This window comes from Mycteria americana, chromosome 3 (assembly GCF_035582795.1).
Source record: "Mycteria americana isolate JAX WOST 10 ecotype Jacksonville Zoo and Gardens chromosome 3, USCA_MyAme_1.0, whole genome shotgun sequence".
NCBI lineage: Eukaryota > Metazoa > Chordata > Aves > Ciconiiformes > Ciconiidae > Mycteria > Mycteria americana.
Genome location: NC_134367.1, coordinates 41,115,568 through 41,130,760, shown reverse-complemented (window position 1 = coordinate 41,130,760; position 15,193 = coordinate 41,115,568). Strand labels below are relative to the sequence as shown.

The 15,193-nt window shown below is 40.6% G+C and overlaps 2 protein-coding genes across 5 annotated transcripts in view; one reads left to right on the top strand and one right to left on the bottom strand.

Annotated features, from left to right (window-relative positions):
• Window positions 1-650: 650 nt before the first annotated feature.
• GJB7 (gap junction protein beta 7) lies at window positions 651-6,555 on the top strand. 2 transcript variants are annotated; one of them, XM_075498325.1, is made up of 2 exons: window positions 651-1,344; window positions 6,419-6,555. In XM_075498325.1, the coding sequence occupies exons 1-2, from the start codon at window positions 651-653 to the stop codon at window positions 6,553-6,555; spliced, it is 831 nt and encodes a 276-aa protein (XP_075354440.1). The 2 variants fall into 2 exon arrangements, with proteins under 2 accessions (XP_075354440.1, XP_075354439.1); XM_075498324.1 differs by lacking the exon at window positions 6,419-6,555 and having other exon boundaries at window positions 651-1,637.
• Window positions 5,395-15,193, bottom strand: part of ZNF292 (zinc finger protein 292) — a 58,009-nt gene continuing 48,210 nt past the window's right edge. For 2 of the 3 annotated variants that reach the window (XM_075498320.1, XM_075498322.1), the window contains one exon: window positions 5,395-14,849. In XM_075498320.1, coding sequence (XP_075354435.1) covers window positions 7,662-14,849 — 7,188 coding nt within the window. In that variant the 3' untranslated portion in view covers window positions 5,395-7,661. The remainder of the gene's footprint in view (window positions 14,850-15,193) is intronic. The other variant, XM_075498323.1, reaches the window with a different exon arrangement.

The window sequence follows — 15,193 nt, the reverse complement described above, 5'->3', positions numbered from 1 at the left end:
AAAGAAACTAGAAAATAAAAACATTTTTTGAGTAAAATTTAGTGCATTTCTTGAATGATAAGAAATACAACAAAGAAAATCCAATGAAGCAGGACAGGATTTAAAATATTGCACAAGTTTACCGAGAAGTTAGATCACAGACAAAAAGAAAACAGTTTGCATTTTGGTAGTCAACTTCTTACGGCACACATGGCTCCTATACATAAATTTGAAAGTGAAATCTGATTTGACTGTGTTTAGTATTTGCATAACTGACAGGGCTAAGTTGAGTGTACCTCAGTGGCAGAGTGCTAGCCTGAACTTGCCAGAGAAAGCTCCACCTGACGCTCACGAGACCCTGGGGAAGAACAGGCACATTTACTTGCAGAGGACAGTTTAACAGAACAATTAGGCTTCAGCCTAACTGACAAAATCTATTTTAACAGCAAATAAATTTTGTGTACTAGCCTCAGAAGGTAGAAATTATGAGAACTAAGAGCAGTTTTTTGTTGTTGTTTTCCTTTTTAAATGCTTAATAATTTTAAATTGCTTCAGCTACTGGTTATATTTCACCTTGAATTAACATCTCATTTTTCTTCACCCAAGAGGAAGCATCTCTCTGATCTTGTGTTTCTTTGATACAGCATTTCCTTCTTTCCTTGAGCAGAAAAATGAGCTGGGGATTCCTATGTGATCTGCTGAGTGGAGTGAATAAATATTCAACAGGAATTGGAAGAATTTGGGTAGCAGTTGTGTTCATATTCCGCTTACTGGTTTACATTGCAGCTGCAGAAAACATCTGGAAATACGAACACGATGAATTTGAATGCAATATCAAGCAGCCTGGTTGTGAAAATGTCTGCTTTGACCATTTTTTCCCTGTCTCCCACATCAGACTTTGGGCTTTGCAATTAATCATGGTCTCCACCCCTTCATTCTTGGTTGTTTTTCATGTTGCTTACCGAGAGAACAGAGAGAAACACCACAACCAGAAACTTTATAAAAGTCCAGGAGAGATAGATAGGGGATTGCTGTGCACCTACCTTATCAGCCTTATTTTAAAAACAGGATTTGAAATAGTTTTTCTTGTTCTGTTTTATAAATTGTACAATGGATTCGAAGTACCACGTCTTGTGAAATGTGACATAAGACCATGTCCCAATACCGTAGACTGCTATATTTCCAAACCCACAGAGAAGATAATTTTCCTCTATTTTCTGGTGGCAACTTCATGCCTGTGCATTGTATTAAATCTAAGTGAATTGAGTTATCTCATTTTCAAATACTCCATAAAATGTTATCTGAAGAGGTACATCAAGAAATGTCAAGGCTCAAAACGTGATTGCGACAAATCAGAAGTCATTGGTCACAACAGACCAGCAGCTGCAGGACAGTTCCACAACAGCTCCCCATCCTTGCCTCTGAATATACAAGACAAATGTGGAAAAAAGCTCCCCGTTGACTTGAAAGAAGAAGGTCAGAGACCACCTTCCCATTACACAAGCTGTATTTGACAAACTGATTTTCCAATCAGTGCTTTACAGAACTGAAAGGATAGTTACGTAGGAGATATTTTTTCTCTCTTAGTTCCCCCTTACTTGAGTGGATAAATTCAGTTGCATTATGCATGTTATACATAGACTCATCTAGATCTGTTCATGTTGAGACAAGAGGTGTAGAAGTCTGAAAATTCCATGAAGTTTTAATATAAACACAGATGCTTATGATAAATCGTGCCGAAACAATTGCTCAAACAGTTGTGTTTTGAATATTACACGGAATTGGTTTGGTACAAGCAAAAAGAGGCTTTTTGTATGCAGAGTTGGAAGAACCTGGGTCTAAAACGCTGAACAGGAAGGGGATGTACCGCATTTGTCAAGTGGGTGGATCTGCTAGCTGTTGAAATAGCGATCAGAAAGCGCTGCCATACAGTGGCTGCTGGTGTCTTGAAGTGAGCTGGATGGTCACAAGCCCATTCCACTGGACTACTGTAAAACACCTCAAAGAAAACCAGTAAGAGGTAGACACATCTAGTTTAGCCCACGGTGATAAAGACTGACCTGGTTATTTAGCTATTTGTGGAGCACCTCCTTCCGGAGGTATGTGAGCCCTTTACAGTTTTTAGGGCATTTATCATCAGAACACATCCCATAAGAAAAGGTACTTGCTCAAACTTGTGCAGGCAGCGTATACCAGCGTAGAGAGTTAACTCCTGGTCACCTGCACTGAGCATCTCCTGAGCCATTAGACTTGTTTTCTGCTCTTTGGCTGTGGCATTTAAAGGAAAAGATCATTCCCAGTTCCCTAGGATCTGAGTAGAGAAATGTAGATCGCACAATATGGCAAAACAGTAGCCAGCAGTCATAGTATTCAGTAGTCTGGAATCCGGTCCCTTTAGTAAGGCTGAAAATACTGCTACTCCTTTGGTAGATTTCCCTGCCATAGAAAAACACATGACATCTAAAAATACGAAAAGCCTCCAGTAGAAACACAGTAAAAGAGAACCACCTATTCCCTCCCCCCAGATTTCAGAATAGTCTCTCAGATACTAGCTTGCCAGCTTGTGGCCAGTTAAAGTTTTACATCTCGAGTGACGCTGAACCAGTGTGTATATCGAGACATGCTTTACACAATTCAGAACATTTTCTGTTAAATCTATACATGCACAGGATGTGGCTCAGGACAGAAATGCAGTTAGAAACTCTTTCGCAGCTACTGGACAAAACCCACCAAGCAGCGCATGAAGCAAAACCATTGCCCATCAGCCTGTGATGTAACTGTGTACTGCCAGTTTGAGTAACTGAGAACAAAAACCAGAATTATCTTGGCCCTTTTGTACCCCAATGCATCGTTTTCTAAGACAATGGCAACACTATAAAAATAAAAAAATGCTTCCAAAATGACTGGTTTTTAATTATTGAGGACAGATTTTAAGACAGCACATTAATGAAAAAGTATTTATTCCTTTTTTTTAAAGCAAGGTTTATTTAAGAGAAAATGAAGAGAAGCAAACACAGTTTAGACAACACAGGTTTCTGATTAAATTTGTGCAGTAGCTGCTCTCTAATAGAAAAATTATGTTAAGTCAGGGCTTGAAGGGTTTTAGAGCATCCCCTAAAGCTCTGTGGCTGGTCAGAGCTTCCCACTTAGACCAAGAATTTTCATGTGAAACAAGAACCTTAATTCTTTGGAATGTATATGCAGGGTTTTATTTCTAATTCCTACCTTCAACAGCCATGAAATGATAAATAAATTCCAAAATCAACAGGTTTCAAGTCTCGGAGGATACTTCAGTTTTGACTAAGCCAGCACCTTACATGAGAAATATTCTGAAAAATTATTATGGACCAACTCTGTGTAACCCCCGACTCACTTGTAGCAAACAGCCAGGTGGCTTTTACACCACATGCTGCAAAATTAGAAGAGAGTTTGACAAAGCCACTAATGAAAAGGAAACGAGCATCACACAAGGCAGCTCTGTCAGATTTTACTTAACCTGAGAGAACAGAGAAAAAACTCATTACTTTCTGAACCCCTGCTCTTGGCCAGCATTTGGTCTTTTACTGGCTCCTTCCCTTCCACAGCCCTCTCCCCCACCTTTATACTCCTTTGTGCTCCAGTTTAAGTTTCACTCATCCGTCCATCCATCCCTGAAGTCATTTGCTCTTACACTCTTGGTTCAAACGCGTTTGTAGACTTGGTCCCTAGATTAAAGGTTTAAGGGCTTTTTTGTGTATTCAACTTGCAATTCACACAAACGGACAAAACTAAAAAAAATTCAAGTGCTATGTTTTGTTCTTTTTAAAGTGTAAAAGCACAGTCTCCTGAATCACACAGCAATTGGTAGGAAGCTGACCTGAGCGCACACCGTAGTGGAAAAATAACGTGATCACGCCATGCACGTTCATACAAAAGTATTTACCTCATTCATATTTCAGAACATCTCTGCAAACATTAAAAGATCCAAACTGTATATAGATCCTCATTTTCTTTAAAACCCAAGTAATGTCCTCGCCTTGTGACAGATGAGGTTTGGGTGAAAAAAAGTCACAGGAAAAAGCAGGGCAGGAGCAGGAGCTGCTGTCCAACTCCTGCTTCAGCGAGCTCCTCTAGCCCTGGGGGCCTATACCTCAGGGTAGCATGTCCACGCAGGTGGGAGCCCCAACCATACTAATTCTTTGGCACAGAAACTAATTGCAAGAATATAGCCAATTACTTTTCCTCACCTGAGCCAATGACTGTTTTCAGTGTTAATTATAAAAGCATCGCTCTGTCGCTATCCAACGGCCATAGACAGGACATGCCAGAACACTCCAGGACCAGCAGTTCCCCCATCCCGCTGAGAATGACCACCCCAAAACATGCGAGGACAAACCCACTACTCTTATTTACACTGAATCAGGGCTCAGACAATGTAAGATTTCTTTACAAACATAGTTAACCACAAGAGAGGCTGACTGCCAGTTTAAAGATGTCTTTCAATCACAAAACAGTCTGTACTCTGCATCCAGGCTCCTTGATTTGGTTGCTTTCCCATCAACAACAACTGCTGCTCTAGTCAGCACATGCCGCATGGCGACAAGGGGTTTAACAGAAAGCGTGTTTGCTCAAATGCACCACAGTTCATGGGTGACATGTCTGGAAGACAGAGACACAGAGGAGGAAGGAGAAAGAGAGAGAGGAGAAAACAGAGAGGGACCGGGCAGTGGGGCAGGGGCCAGCAGCACCCATGGGTGTCGGGGCATCCCACAGGCTGAGGTGGTGCTGGTAGAGCTGGGCTCGGCCACCCTGGAGCCCCCTCCCGCCCGGCAGCCCCAAGGGCAGGGGTACGGCTCCAGGCTCCGGAGGAGCTGTCAGTTCAGGCATGCTGCCACAGCTATAGCAGGAGGTATTTATTATACATGACTCAAGGTAAAAATATCTAAACGCAAATACCAAATTTATTTCCTCAGGAACTTTTGTAGTGCCCTCTGCAGCCCATGACATCTTCAGTCAGGCCCTGCCTTTGGCCCCCGCTTTAACTTTAAAATACTTTTTTTTAAAAAGGAAAAAAAATACCATACTAGCTTACCTGTTGGACAGGCTGTCAGTACCCACCTAAATGGGAGTGTGCCAGGGAGGGCACTGACTGTATTGGTACAGCACCCACTTTAATTGGATTAATTGGGATAAGAACAAGACAATATAAAAAATTTAATTCTCAGAAGTTCAAACCCTACATTCAGATCCAAACCAGAAATTATTTCCTGGATATTTATGACACTGGCATTTTTTTCCCTTTTTTTTTTTTTTTAAATAGCATTCTAGTATAGCACTGTGTAGCTAAATAGTTATACGCTATTCTCAGTCTAAAAACTGCAAATGATGCAGTATCTATCATCGGGAATGTCAACGTTAAAACTATCTAACTTACACAACACAAAAGGTGTCTTCTAAAAATTAACAGGTGCGAGGACTGTCGACAGCGACTGCAGTGGCTAGGTACATCTGAAAACAAAAGATTTCAGGCGAGCTTTGTGGATCCTCTCCAGAGGAGGTTCTCTGCCCTCTTCTCCCCTGCAGAAGATCCCCTCCACAATCACCGCGGCTTGCATCCGACAGCAGCTCCATCCAGGGAGACCCCGCGGCCCCTGTTAGGTAGAACGTGGCATCATGTGCTTGTAACAATTATAATGATCTCTCCTAGCGTTAAAACGCAAGGATTTGTTCTGGTTTTATCATTCTCAGACTGCACCTTTGATTTACTAACTTGGCAGAATTATCGGTTTAGTCACTCGGGAGGGATCGAAAGCAAGAGGAGCAAACAGGCTCTGTTCAAATGGAAGCACAGGCTTTCTGAGAAGGTATGCAATTTAGCACCAGAGAGCAAACCAAGGGCTATGCCCAAGCTGAAATGCAGTTGCCTTTCCCTTTTTCATACATAATCCTCACTCTCACAAGAAGTCACTTCATTTGTTTGTAGGAATGTGCCCTCTGCACTGATATTCAAGTAAGCCGTCAAAGATTCCAGGTGAATAGCTTAAGAGCAATCAAGTGTAGCATTTAATGCAAAGCTTTACATGGCAAGACAAGTTTATAGAAAAAAAAAAATCAAGCCAATCTCTCCCAAGATAAAGACTATTTTATATTACTGAAGGTAGGTCACATCCAGTAATGAGACTAATCCAAGAAAAATTTTTGGTACCACACAATCCAGCTGGCTTGTCCCATCCGAGTTAAGCACAATCACGCATGAAAGCCAACATCGTAGATTCCTGGGTACTGACAGCTCCCACCAACGCATTCACGCTTTTGGTTACTCAACAAACTGGATACCTGTCGTTTCGGTTAGCAGCATACAGAGAAATTGCTCCAATCCCGGGCACTACTAGCGGCACCGCTTCTGAGGCTCGTTCCAGTGTGGAAAAGAGAGAGGTGGCGAGAGTGCTGCCAGGAACAGTCAGCAAGAGGCAGAAGAGCGCGGAGGGAGCCTATGCCACCAATAGAGCACAACCACCGAGTTCATCTGTAAGATCACAATCTCACTTCCCTTTCAGAAAGTGCCTTGTTTATTCAGTTTTTAGCGGTATGGCATAAGGACTCACGTATTTTATAGATAGATACCAAATTGGTATTATCAAAATAAACCATCTGTTTTATAAACCCACTATTTACAAAAACGGTTTCTGAAGTTTTTTTGTTTTGTTTTTTTAACAAAAATTAAACTATACACCAATCTAAGTTACAGAAACAAAAATAACCTTTATAAGATCACATGTATAAAACAAGAAATGAAATGTGATTTTATTTAAGGCAATACTGGGCTACTTCACAAATCACCACCTCAAATATATACACTGCTCCACACTACTAATTTTCTATCACATTCACAACGGATTCTTTAATACCAAATATTGTTTTAAATCTCCAATGTAGCAAACTATTTTTATTCACATTTCCATTTTTATTATGGAATCATAAATGCTTTGTATCCAATTAAAAGCAATGAAAAATGTAGCTATAAGAAAACTATTATATTTATGAGTTAACTACATATGAATATCATCCATAGATACTGGATGTTAAAATTTACAAAAATGAGAGCGTGTCAGTACGTTTAACCTATGAAATGTGATCTTATCCAGCTCCTCTCCTGTAAATAAATGCTTTATGCAAAATAAACTGGATATGGCAGACTTAGCTAGTTTTAGTTCAAAAGTTCTTAATTTAAAATGATTAAAGGACAGTTTTAAAAACTTGCTCACTTAGTTACAAATTAAAATTCCGAATATAAATGTGTCATTTAATAGTTTAGACTTACAGACTGCTGGTGGCAGCAAATGATTTACAATAATAAATATATACAAAAAAAATGTATCTACAAATAAAGAGTACTGTTATACATGAGCAGTGACCTGGTGAAAGATACCAATCACAGACAACTCACAAAGATTTAGTTCATGGAAAGGACAATCTGATAGAAAGTTGAGGTTTTGATCAAGTATTTACAAAAATGAAGCAATTACTCTGTTCTTCAAGTCCCATAGGGATAAAAACAAATAAGAAATTTACATGACTTGTGTCATGTTTTTTGCTAGATTAAATCACTTCAAAATAAAAGAGCTCCACAGTTACTAGCATGCTTGATGGCTTCCTATTCAAAATAAATTTTATTACAGGTCATGGTTAAACACGTTAGGTTTTCAGTATTTTGACTCCCCTTCCTCGGTACCCATAACAGTTACTTTTGCAGCTGTAACCTCTGGATTATCCTCCCAACGTCCTTCGAGCTTTCTCAAACTGACGATAGGTTTCATTTCCTGAAGTTGCTTCAACACACGCTCAGCACAGTCTTTGAGAGCCTTGTCTAAAACTATCTTTACGTTATCACCACATGGAAGCCGTGATGGGTTGGCAAACGGTACAAGGGTTTCAGTTTCAGAACATGACCAAGTGACATTATTACTTGCTACGGAGGTCTTCTCGTTGGATTTTCGCGTGTTCGAATGGGATCCTTTTTTGGTTCCACTGCTATGGTAGTCTCTTTCGGTGTTTTTCTTTTGCTTCACAGCAGACTCTTCAAGGAACTTGAGGAATGACACTTCAAAACCCATCGGCTTAAACGAGCTCCAGTCGAAAGCTGCAGGTTGCTCTTCGGCCGTTTGAATGGCAACAGCAGTCTCTTCCTCCCTGTGCATGCTACTCACGTCAACAGGCAGTACTTCCTCAGTTTTTTCGGCTCTCCTCCTCTTATTCTGAGACACGTTTTTTTCTTTGTTTGCTCTTTTTAAGTTGTTTGATTTTTGCTTTTCTGAGGGGCAGGAGCTGGTCTCCTGCAAGTCACTATTTACAGTGGAAGAGATTTTTGCTTGATTTTCAGCACTTGAACAATCCTCGTTAATCAGTTTAGTAATGAATAGTTCTGTCAGTTCATCCACTTCATCCTTCTCACCTTTTTCAGTTTCCTTTTGTGGTAACGTAGATGTGCTTGAATCATTATTGCTCACTATCAAACTCGGTTCAGGCTCTTTCACATCACTTTTTTTATCAGTCTCCTCTTGCTCACAAGAGGCTTCCTTTACTTGTGAGACAGAGTGCTTTTTAGATACAATAAGAAGATTTCTGTGTTGGGAAGTAAATGCTTTGGACAGCTTGTGACACTTATAATGCCTTATTATGTTGCTTTCACTTGTAACTACAGACGAACATCCCTTTATCATACATGGATACTGAGTTATGAACCTGCTCGTACATTCCGACAAGGCATCGTTTCTTGCCTTTATTGAATACACGTGCTTGCCGCGTTTCAGCGAATAAGCCTTATTTTCTTGAACTTGCATTCCTTTTGAGTTTTTGTTTTCCAAGTTCACGTTTTTGTTTCGTTTTGTTTTCACTGACAGCCTGTTACCTTCTTTTCCCGATCTGTTTTTCAGTCCTCTCTGTTTGGACTTCAATGGTTTCTCCTGATTTGCTTTGCTTGAAATGTTTTCCTGACCTGGTGTCAGTCTCCTGGGTCTTATTAGATGATCTTTATGCTTGTCATTATGTTTGTTAAAAATATGCCTCAAGAGGTTAGACCTAGTAGCATAAATACGGTCACAGCCTTCACAGTCACACTTGAATACGCCATCATCTTCTACTTTGTTTGGCCTTATCTTAATACCGTGATCTGTCTCAAGATGTACAATGTAGTTAAGATACGCTGTAAACGAAGACTTACACTGAGACTGATCACAAGAAAACCGTCCCGCCTCTGGAGCCGATTTCATGTTTCCAATTTGTTCTGGGGTCATGTCATGAAGCTTCATATAATGTTGTATCAAGCTGGTAACTTCCTGGAAGATGCGAGAGCAGTCGTTCACCTCACACCTGAACTCTCTGACGGTGGGTTTGGTTTCCACCTCATCACGTTCCTCTTTGCCTGGCTCATTCTCCTCCTCCACTTCGGCAGAGAAGGCAGGGAGGTCAGATTTGTGCACAGCTTGGTAATGAAGGATTAGGTTTTGTTGTATCGTAAAAGCTGCGAAGCAGCCCTGATGGACACATCGGTATGGTCTATAAGGGCTGTATCTAGTGGGAAACTCCAGAGATTTTGTTACGGGCTTCCTACGTTTTCTCTCCTCTTTTTCCTTCCTGTACCTCCTAACCTTGCGTGCTTTGGGTTGTGCCTGTGTACTACCAAAAGAGGCTGCATTATGCTGCTCCGGTGGAACAGAAACCACTTGGGGAGGTTTTTCCAGTCTTTCAGGAATATTATTTTCTGGTAGAAGTTTTTCCAAGACTTTTACAGGCTCTACAAACTCCTTTATCTGAGCTTCCTTGACCAATGGAGCTGCAGTTTTGTCTTCTATTATTAGTGTCTGCAAAGTTTTTATTTCAACAGGTCGTGGGGCTGTGTTTACAGTTTCATTTTGAGATCTTCTGCCATAAGGCCTTTTAATTTTTAATTTTACCATCTCCTCTGTTGTAAAATGATGTACAAGCTGACAGTGTGCTCGGAGATTAGAGTTTCTTGTGAATGTTTTTGGACAGGTAGCTACGACACATTTGAATGGGGCATACTTCAGTTGATGTTTCTTAATTTCTAATATCATTTCTGCAGTGTACTGATGAACCTTGCCATAGTGTTTAAATAACGCATCTTTTGTCATAGCACTGTAATTGCAGCCTGGATCCTGACATACAAAAGGCTTATTAACTTTATCACTAAACTGAATGTTACTTGCCTCTGAAGATATCTGGATGAGGGGCTTATTTTCATTTGGTACAACAGGAACTGCTGGTGCTAGCGTATCTGCTGGAGGACACTGGGAAACAGTCTCAGAGACCTGAATGGGTGAATCATTTTCTAGTTTCAGTTTTTGCAAGCCCTCCAAAATTTCCAATATTTGAGTATCATCCTTTTGAGATGTCTCAGACTGAGCAGAGCTACTCTTTGCAGCGGTGACATTCCCCGTGTGCACGGCAAACTGTGCAGGAGTGGGTAGTTTTACACTATGTGCAGAATTTCCTGAAGAAGCCTGTGCATTATTTACTTGCAAGTTCTGTCCTGAAGCAGCAACAGTATCCTGAATTTCAGTTTTCACCTCAAGTATCTGTGAATTCATAGCAGTTTTAATTATTTCCAGGGTTTTTTCAAAGTTCTGCATAACATTGTCTTCTGAAATCTGTTCCTCCGAATTTGCTTGCACACAAGAATTTACAGCCATCATTTGGGAATCCCCATTTTCAGTTTTTACTGTTAAAGGGGGTAACGTCGTATGAGCCTCGAGATTTGTTTTGAAGTTCTCTTTGATACTGGCAATGAATAACTGATTGTCAACATTATTGAGTTTCTGTGTGAGATTTTCTACCGCTGCTTGAGAGCCACAATTTGCCAGCAAGTTGGACTGAAAACTTTCTCCCTGTGTTTGCAGGTTTCCTTCAGTGCTTTTGGTTAGAAGTCCCACCGTTGTTGTATTATTTACTGCTACTTTCTGTGATGTATTGGGCGCAGGTAAGGGTGTAGTTGCTTTTCTCTTCCTCTTTGAAGCACTGGTTCCCTTCTTATTCAAGTTGCTTGATCCTGAATTCTTGGGACTACTTATAACTGAAACTCGTGAACTGCTCCCTGCAAAGTTTTGCGCTGCTGCAACAGTATTGGAAAACGAGCTAGGACATAAGCCATTTTCAATAGTCTTTAGCATTAAGTCCTCTGTTGCAAAAACAGGCAAACTCTTGCACTCATTTATTGGAGGAATTTTGGCATTGAGGGTCCTGTTTTGGTCTGTTAGCAGGGTACTGGGGTTACAGACACTCTGCAGCAGAGGGGACGCGGTTGAGTTGGGGAGAACAGCTGCATTTATCTGAGTTGTACCAGTGACGCAACTTGTTGTAACTACATGTGGAAGTACTTCTGTATTATCAAAGGTACTCGGGATGCCTGCAGTTTCCAAGGCTTGTTTTATAATTTGATTTCCTTCCTCATTCCCACTGGTATTGAAGTTAGTCACATTGGCCCGTGGAAACATAGTCTGCAGTAAGGCTGTGGAACGGTTTTCAGCTGCAAGTAACTGGAGGAACGATGGATCTTTAAAACACGTCTCTGGATTGAATGCAGACTCCTGGGGTTGCTGCAAGTTTAATGAATTTGAGGAAATAATCATACTGGCAAGCAAAGACTGTCCATTAGCCTGCAGAGCTTCTGGAGAAATTTCTGATCCTTCAAGAGGCTTACAGTAAGATCTCTTAGATAAGTGTCCACCAAGTGATCTAGGATTAGTGAAAACTCTGAAACACCTGCTACAGATAAATTTGCCATCCCTAATTATTGCTGGCCACTTTGCACGCTTGTTATGTTTTGGCTTCCTTTCTTTCCCATTTGGGCCCCGGCCACGATCTTTTTTCACCTTTTCTGAAGCTGGAAGTTGAGAACTAGTTTCATTGAAGTTATTTTCATTACTCAATCGTGAGGGAAATATTTGATCAACAGTTTCCTCTTTTGGGAAAGCAGAGCTAGTGTTTCCTTCTAGTTGTGATGAAAAGTTATTTGCATTATTTTCCAGTTGTGAAAAGACTGAATTTGGGGGATTCTCTGCTGACGAAGGAAAGAGAGACATTGGACCGTTTTCTGCAGGCAAAGGAAGAAAAGGATCTGAACCGCCGTCAATATTCAGAGGCATAACTGTTTTTGCCAGATCGTCCAACTGGGAAGGTAAGGTTGCACCAGACAGATTTTCCATATGTGAACATAAAACACTCTCAGGCTCACTTTTAATACGAGTAGACAAACTTGGATTTATGACACTTTCCACTATAGGCAACATAGGATTGGCCAAATTTTCTAGGTGGGTTGGGAAAAGTGTACTTGAGACATGTTGCACTTGACTGGAACAGGTGGGATTCAAATTAGGTTTGTTCTGTGCAGTAAAAGCAGCACCACTGGGATTGCCCACTTGCGACGGCATAAGATATACAATCTTCCCGTCGTTCGGCACATTTTGCAGATTGCTGGATTTTCGTGGTTTCTTATTTTTACGCTGCATTTTAAAAGCAGCATATTGGTCAGGGTGTGCTGCCTTCATATGTTTGCCAATGCTCTGTGACGAGTTGTACGTTCGAGTACACCCCTCAACCTGACAATTAAATTTCTGAATCGGGGCTGCTGGTGCCACAGCTGGAACTAAAGAGCTATTCAAGTTAGGCTGTGAAGGAATAAATGTAATACTTTCTAAAGTTTTTAAAGGCAGGTTATATAGATTAGCTGCAGCCTTAATACTGTCTTCAATTTCCAGTTTGGAAATGGGTACACTGTTTTGATATCCTGCCTGATTCTGCACACTGAATGGATTTACAATGCTCACTTGTCTTTCTAAGTTTTTTGATTCAAGGGCTTCTGGTTTTAGTGTGTCTGAGGTCACAGAAATATTTTGAATATTCTGAGTCTGACTGAGACAGTCTTCTTCCCTTCTCTCTTGGAAAGCTGGAAGACAAGAGTCAACCGATGAGCACAACTGCTGGGCTCCAGGTTTAGTGGTATCTACTTTACTGGCAGTAGCAGCCAATTTACCTCTTTTTACAACGTTATCTCGGATCTTCTGGTTAACAGCAGGCACCTTAACACTGCTTGCTGGAATTGCCACTTCTGTCTTCACTGAACCCGTAGGAGACTGCTCCGAACCAGCATTAGGCATGGAATTGCTTTGCTGCAGTATACTTGCTGATGCGTTTACACTTTCATTCCCTACTGGTTCTGCTTTGATTTGATTCCAGACGACATTTTCTCCTTCAGTAAAACTACTTCGGTTGTCAACCGGAGGAGATGTCAATTCCTCTTTAACAGCAACTCCATTGGTATTTTCATTAGCTTCAGAAGGTTGACCAAGATCAGGCTGATTAGTCTGGCTTTCAGGCTGTTGCACTTTTTCAGGCTGCTTGTTGTGATCCTCAACGTGCTTTTCCAGTTCGTTCTGAGAACGGTATACCTTTCCGCAGCCTGTGACTTTGCAGGTATAGGTATTATAGTGTTGTGCTTCGTGATCATAGAGTAAATAGGCTTCGGAAAACACTCTGCCACATTTAGGAAACATACACTTTGCTCTGAAGACTTGATGCTCCTTCCTATGCGTCAGCAGCTCAGCATAACTGTTAAAACCAGCCTTACATTTCATCTGTATGCAGATATAAGGCTTGCTGCCACAGTGCATTTGTAAATGATCATTCAGGTGAGTAACACTTACAAAATGTCGTCTACAGTACTGGCAAATCACTTTTTTACTTTGCATTTCAAGAAAACGTTTAGCTTCTTCATTATCTTTATGCCCCTTTGCATGTGCTATTAGATTTTTAAAATATTTAAAGCCTTTTTTACAAAATGTTACAGGGCAGGTGAATTCATTAACAGGTAGTGGCTTTTGAACTGGCACTATCTCTGGTATGTAAGGTTTATCTTTGTCATCATTTTCATCATCTGAGCCATCATTATCATTAAACACAATGAAGTCTGTTGAATAGAGACTGTTCTTCTTAATGGGTCGCTGCTCCTGTTTGGATACAGAATCAGTTTTCTGATTCTCGTTGGCAGCTGCTATTTTAGGAGGTCTTCCCAGTCTTCTCAGTGGTTTCATAGCAGCCAGTCTCTCTTTGCTGGATTTTTTAACATGCAAAGTTACATGGGGAACAAAGTTTTCTTTAGAATTAAAATTTTGGGCACAAATAGGGCAACTGTAAATTCCATCTTTATAATGTTTTTGTGCATGCCTAACTATTCTGTGACCTAGGAATTCTTTGTCGCATAAAACGCAATACTGCATATAAGCTTGCCAGTTCCTAAATCTAGCTGATATGAACCCCCTCTCTCTGAGTTTTTTAATTTCTCTTTTTTTCTGCTTTTCATCTCTGATACCCTTAAGAAGGCTTGTAGCTTCATCAAAAGTGCCAGCAAGGCCATTCACAGAAGTTTCTTTAGTCTCTTCTTGGCAATCCTCAACCTTCTCATAAACTTCACTATCGTTTAGTTCGTCTATTGATGACACGATGGATGCCTCCTCTCCCATCAGCGCCAGACACTGACGCTTGAGAGTTTTCCAGTCCCAGAATTCTGGATCAAAAGGCCACTGAGTTTTCAGTACAAGTAAGAGCTCACAGCGCAAAGAATTTGGTATTGGAAGATTCTCTTCATCATACTTCTGGTCAGGCTGATTATATAGCATTTCAACAGCATAATATGCATCCACAGTGGGTTCAAGAAGAAATTCACTCAGCTGACAAGCACGTTTAACCTCCAAATCATCTGGAAGTAAGCAGGAGATAGTCTTGCAAATAGATATCTTGACATCTGTATTTTCACTGGATTCCAAGCGCAATGCTTTCACACACAGTTCAATGCATGTTGCAAGTCCAGCACCATCGATCTGTAAAGCAAGAGTAATTTTAGTAAGTCACCTTATCACAACCCTTTCTATATTTGTAAATAAAAGATATCATTATTCAACCCTAAGTGTCAGAAAAAATGCACCTGGAGTTTACAATAATACTTTTTACTTCAAGAAACATAGTGGTTTGTCTTTAGATGCTATTTCTGAAGTTGCATAATTTGTCTTCATGCTACTAAAAAACTGTGAAAGTTTACATACCACTAAAACACAAATGAATCGTATGTTCTGTCTAGTTTGAGAACTTTATGACTGTATGTTACGGGTGTTCAGTTTATATTAGAGCAATATTGAGCCTTTTCCATGAAATAAAGCCTACCAGC

Excerpts from the sequence above, each read along its gene's own strand:
- GJB7 (XM_075498324.1), top strand. The coding sequence starts at position 651 with ATGAGCTGGGGATTCCTATGTGATCTGCTGAGTGGAGTGAATAAATAT.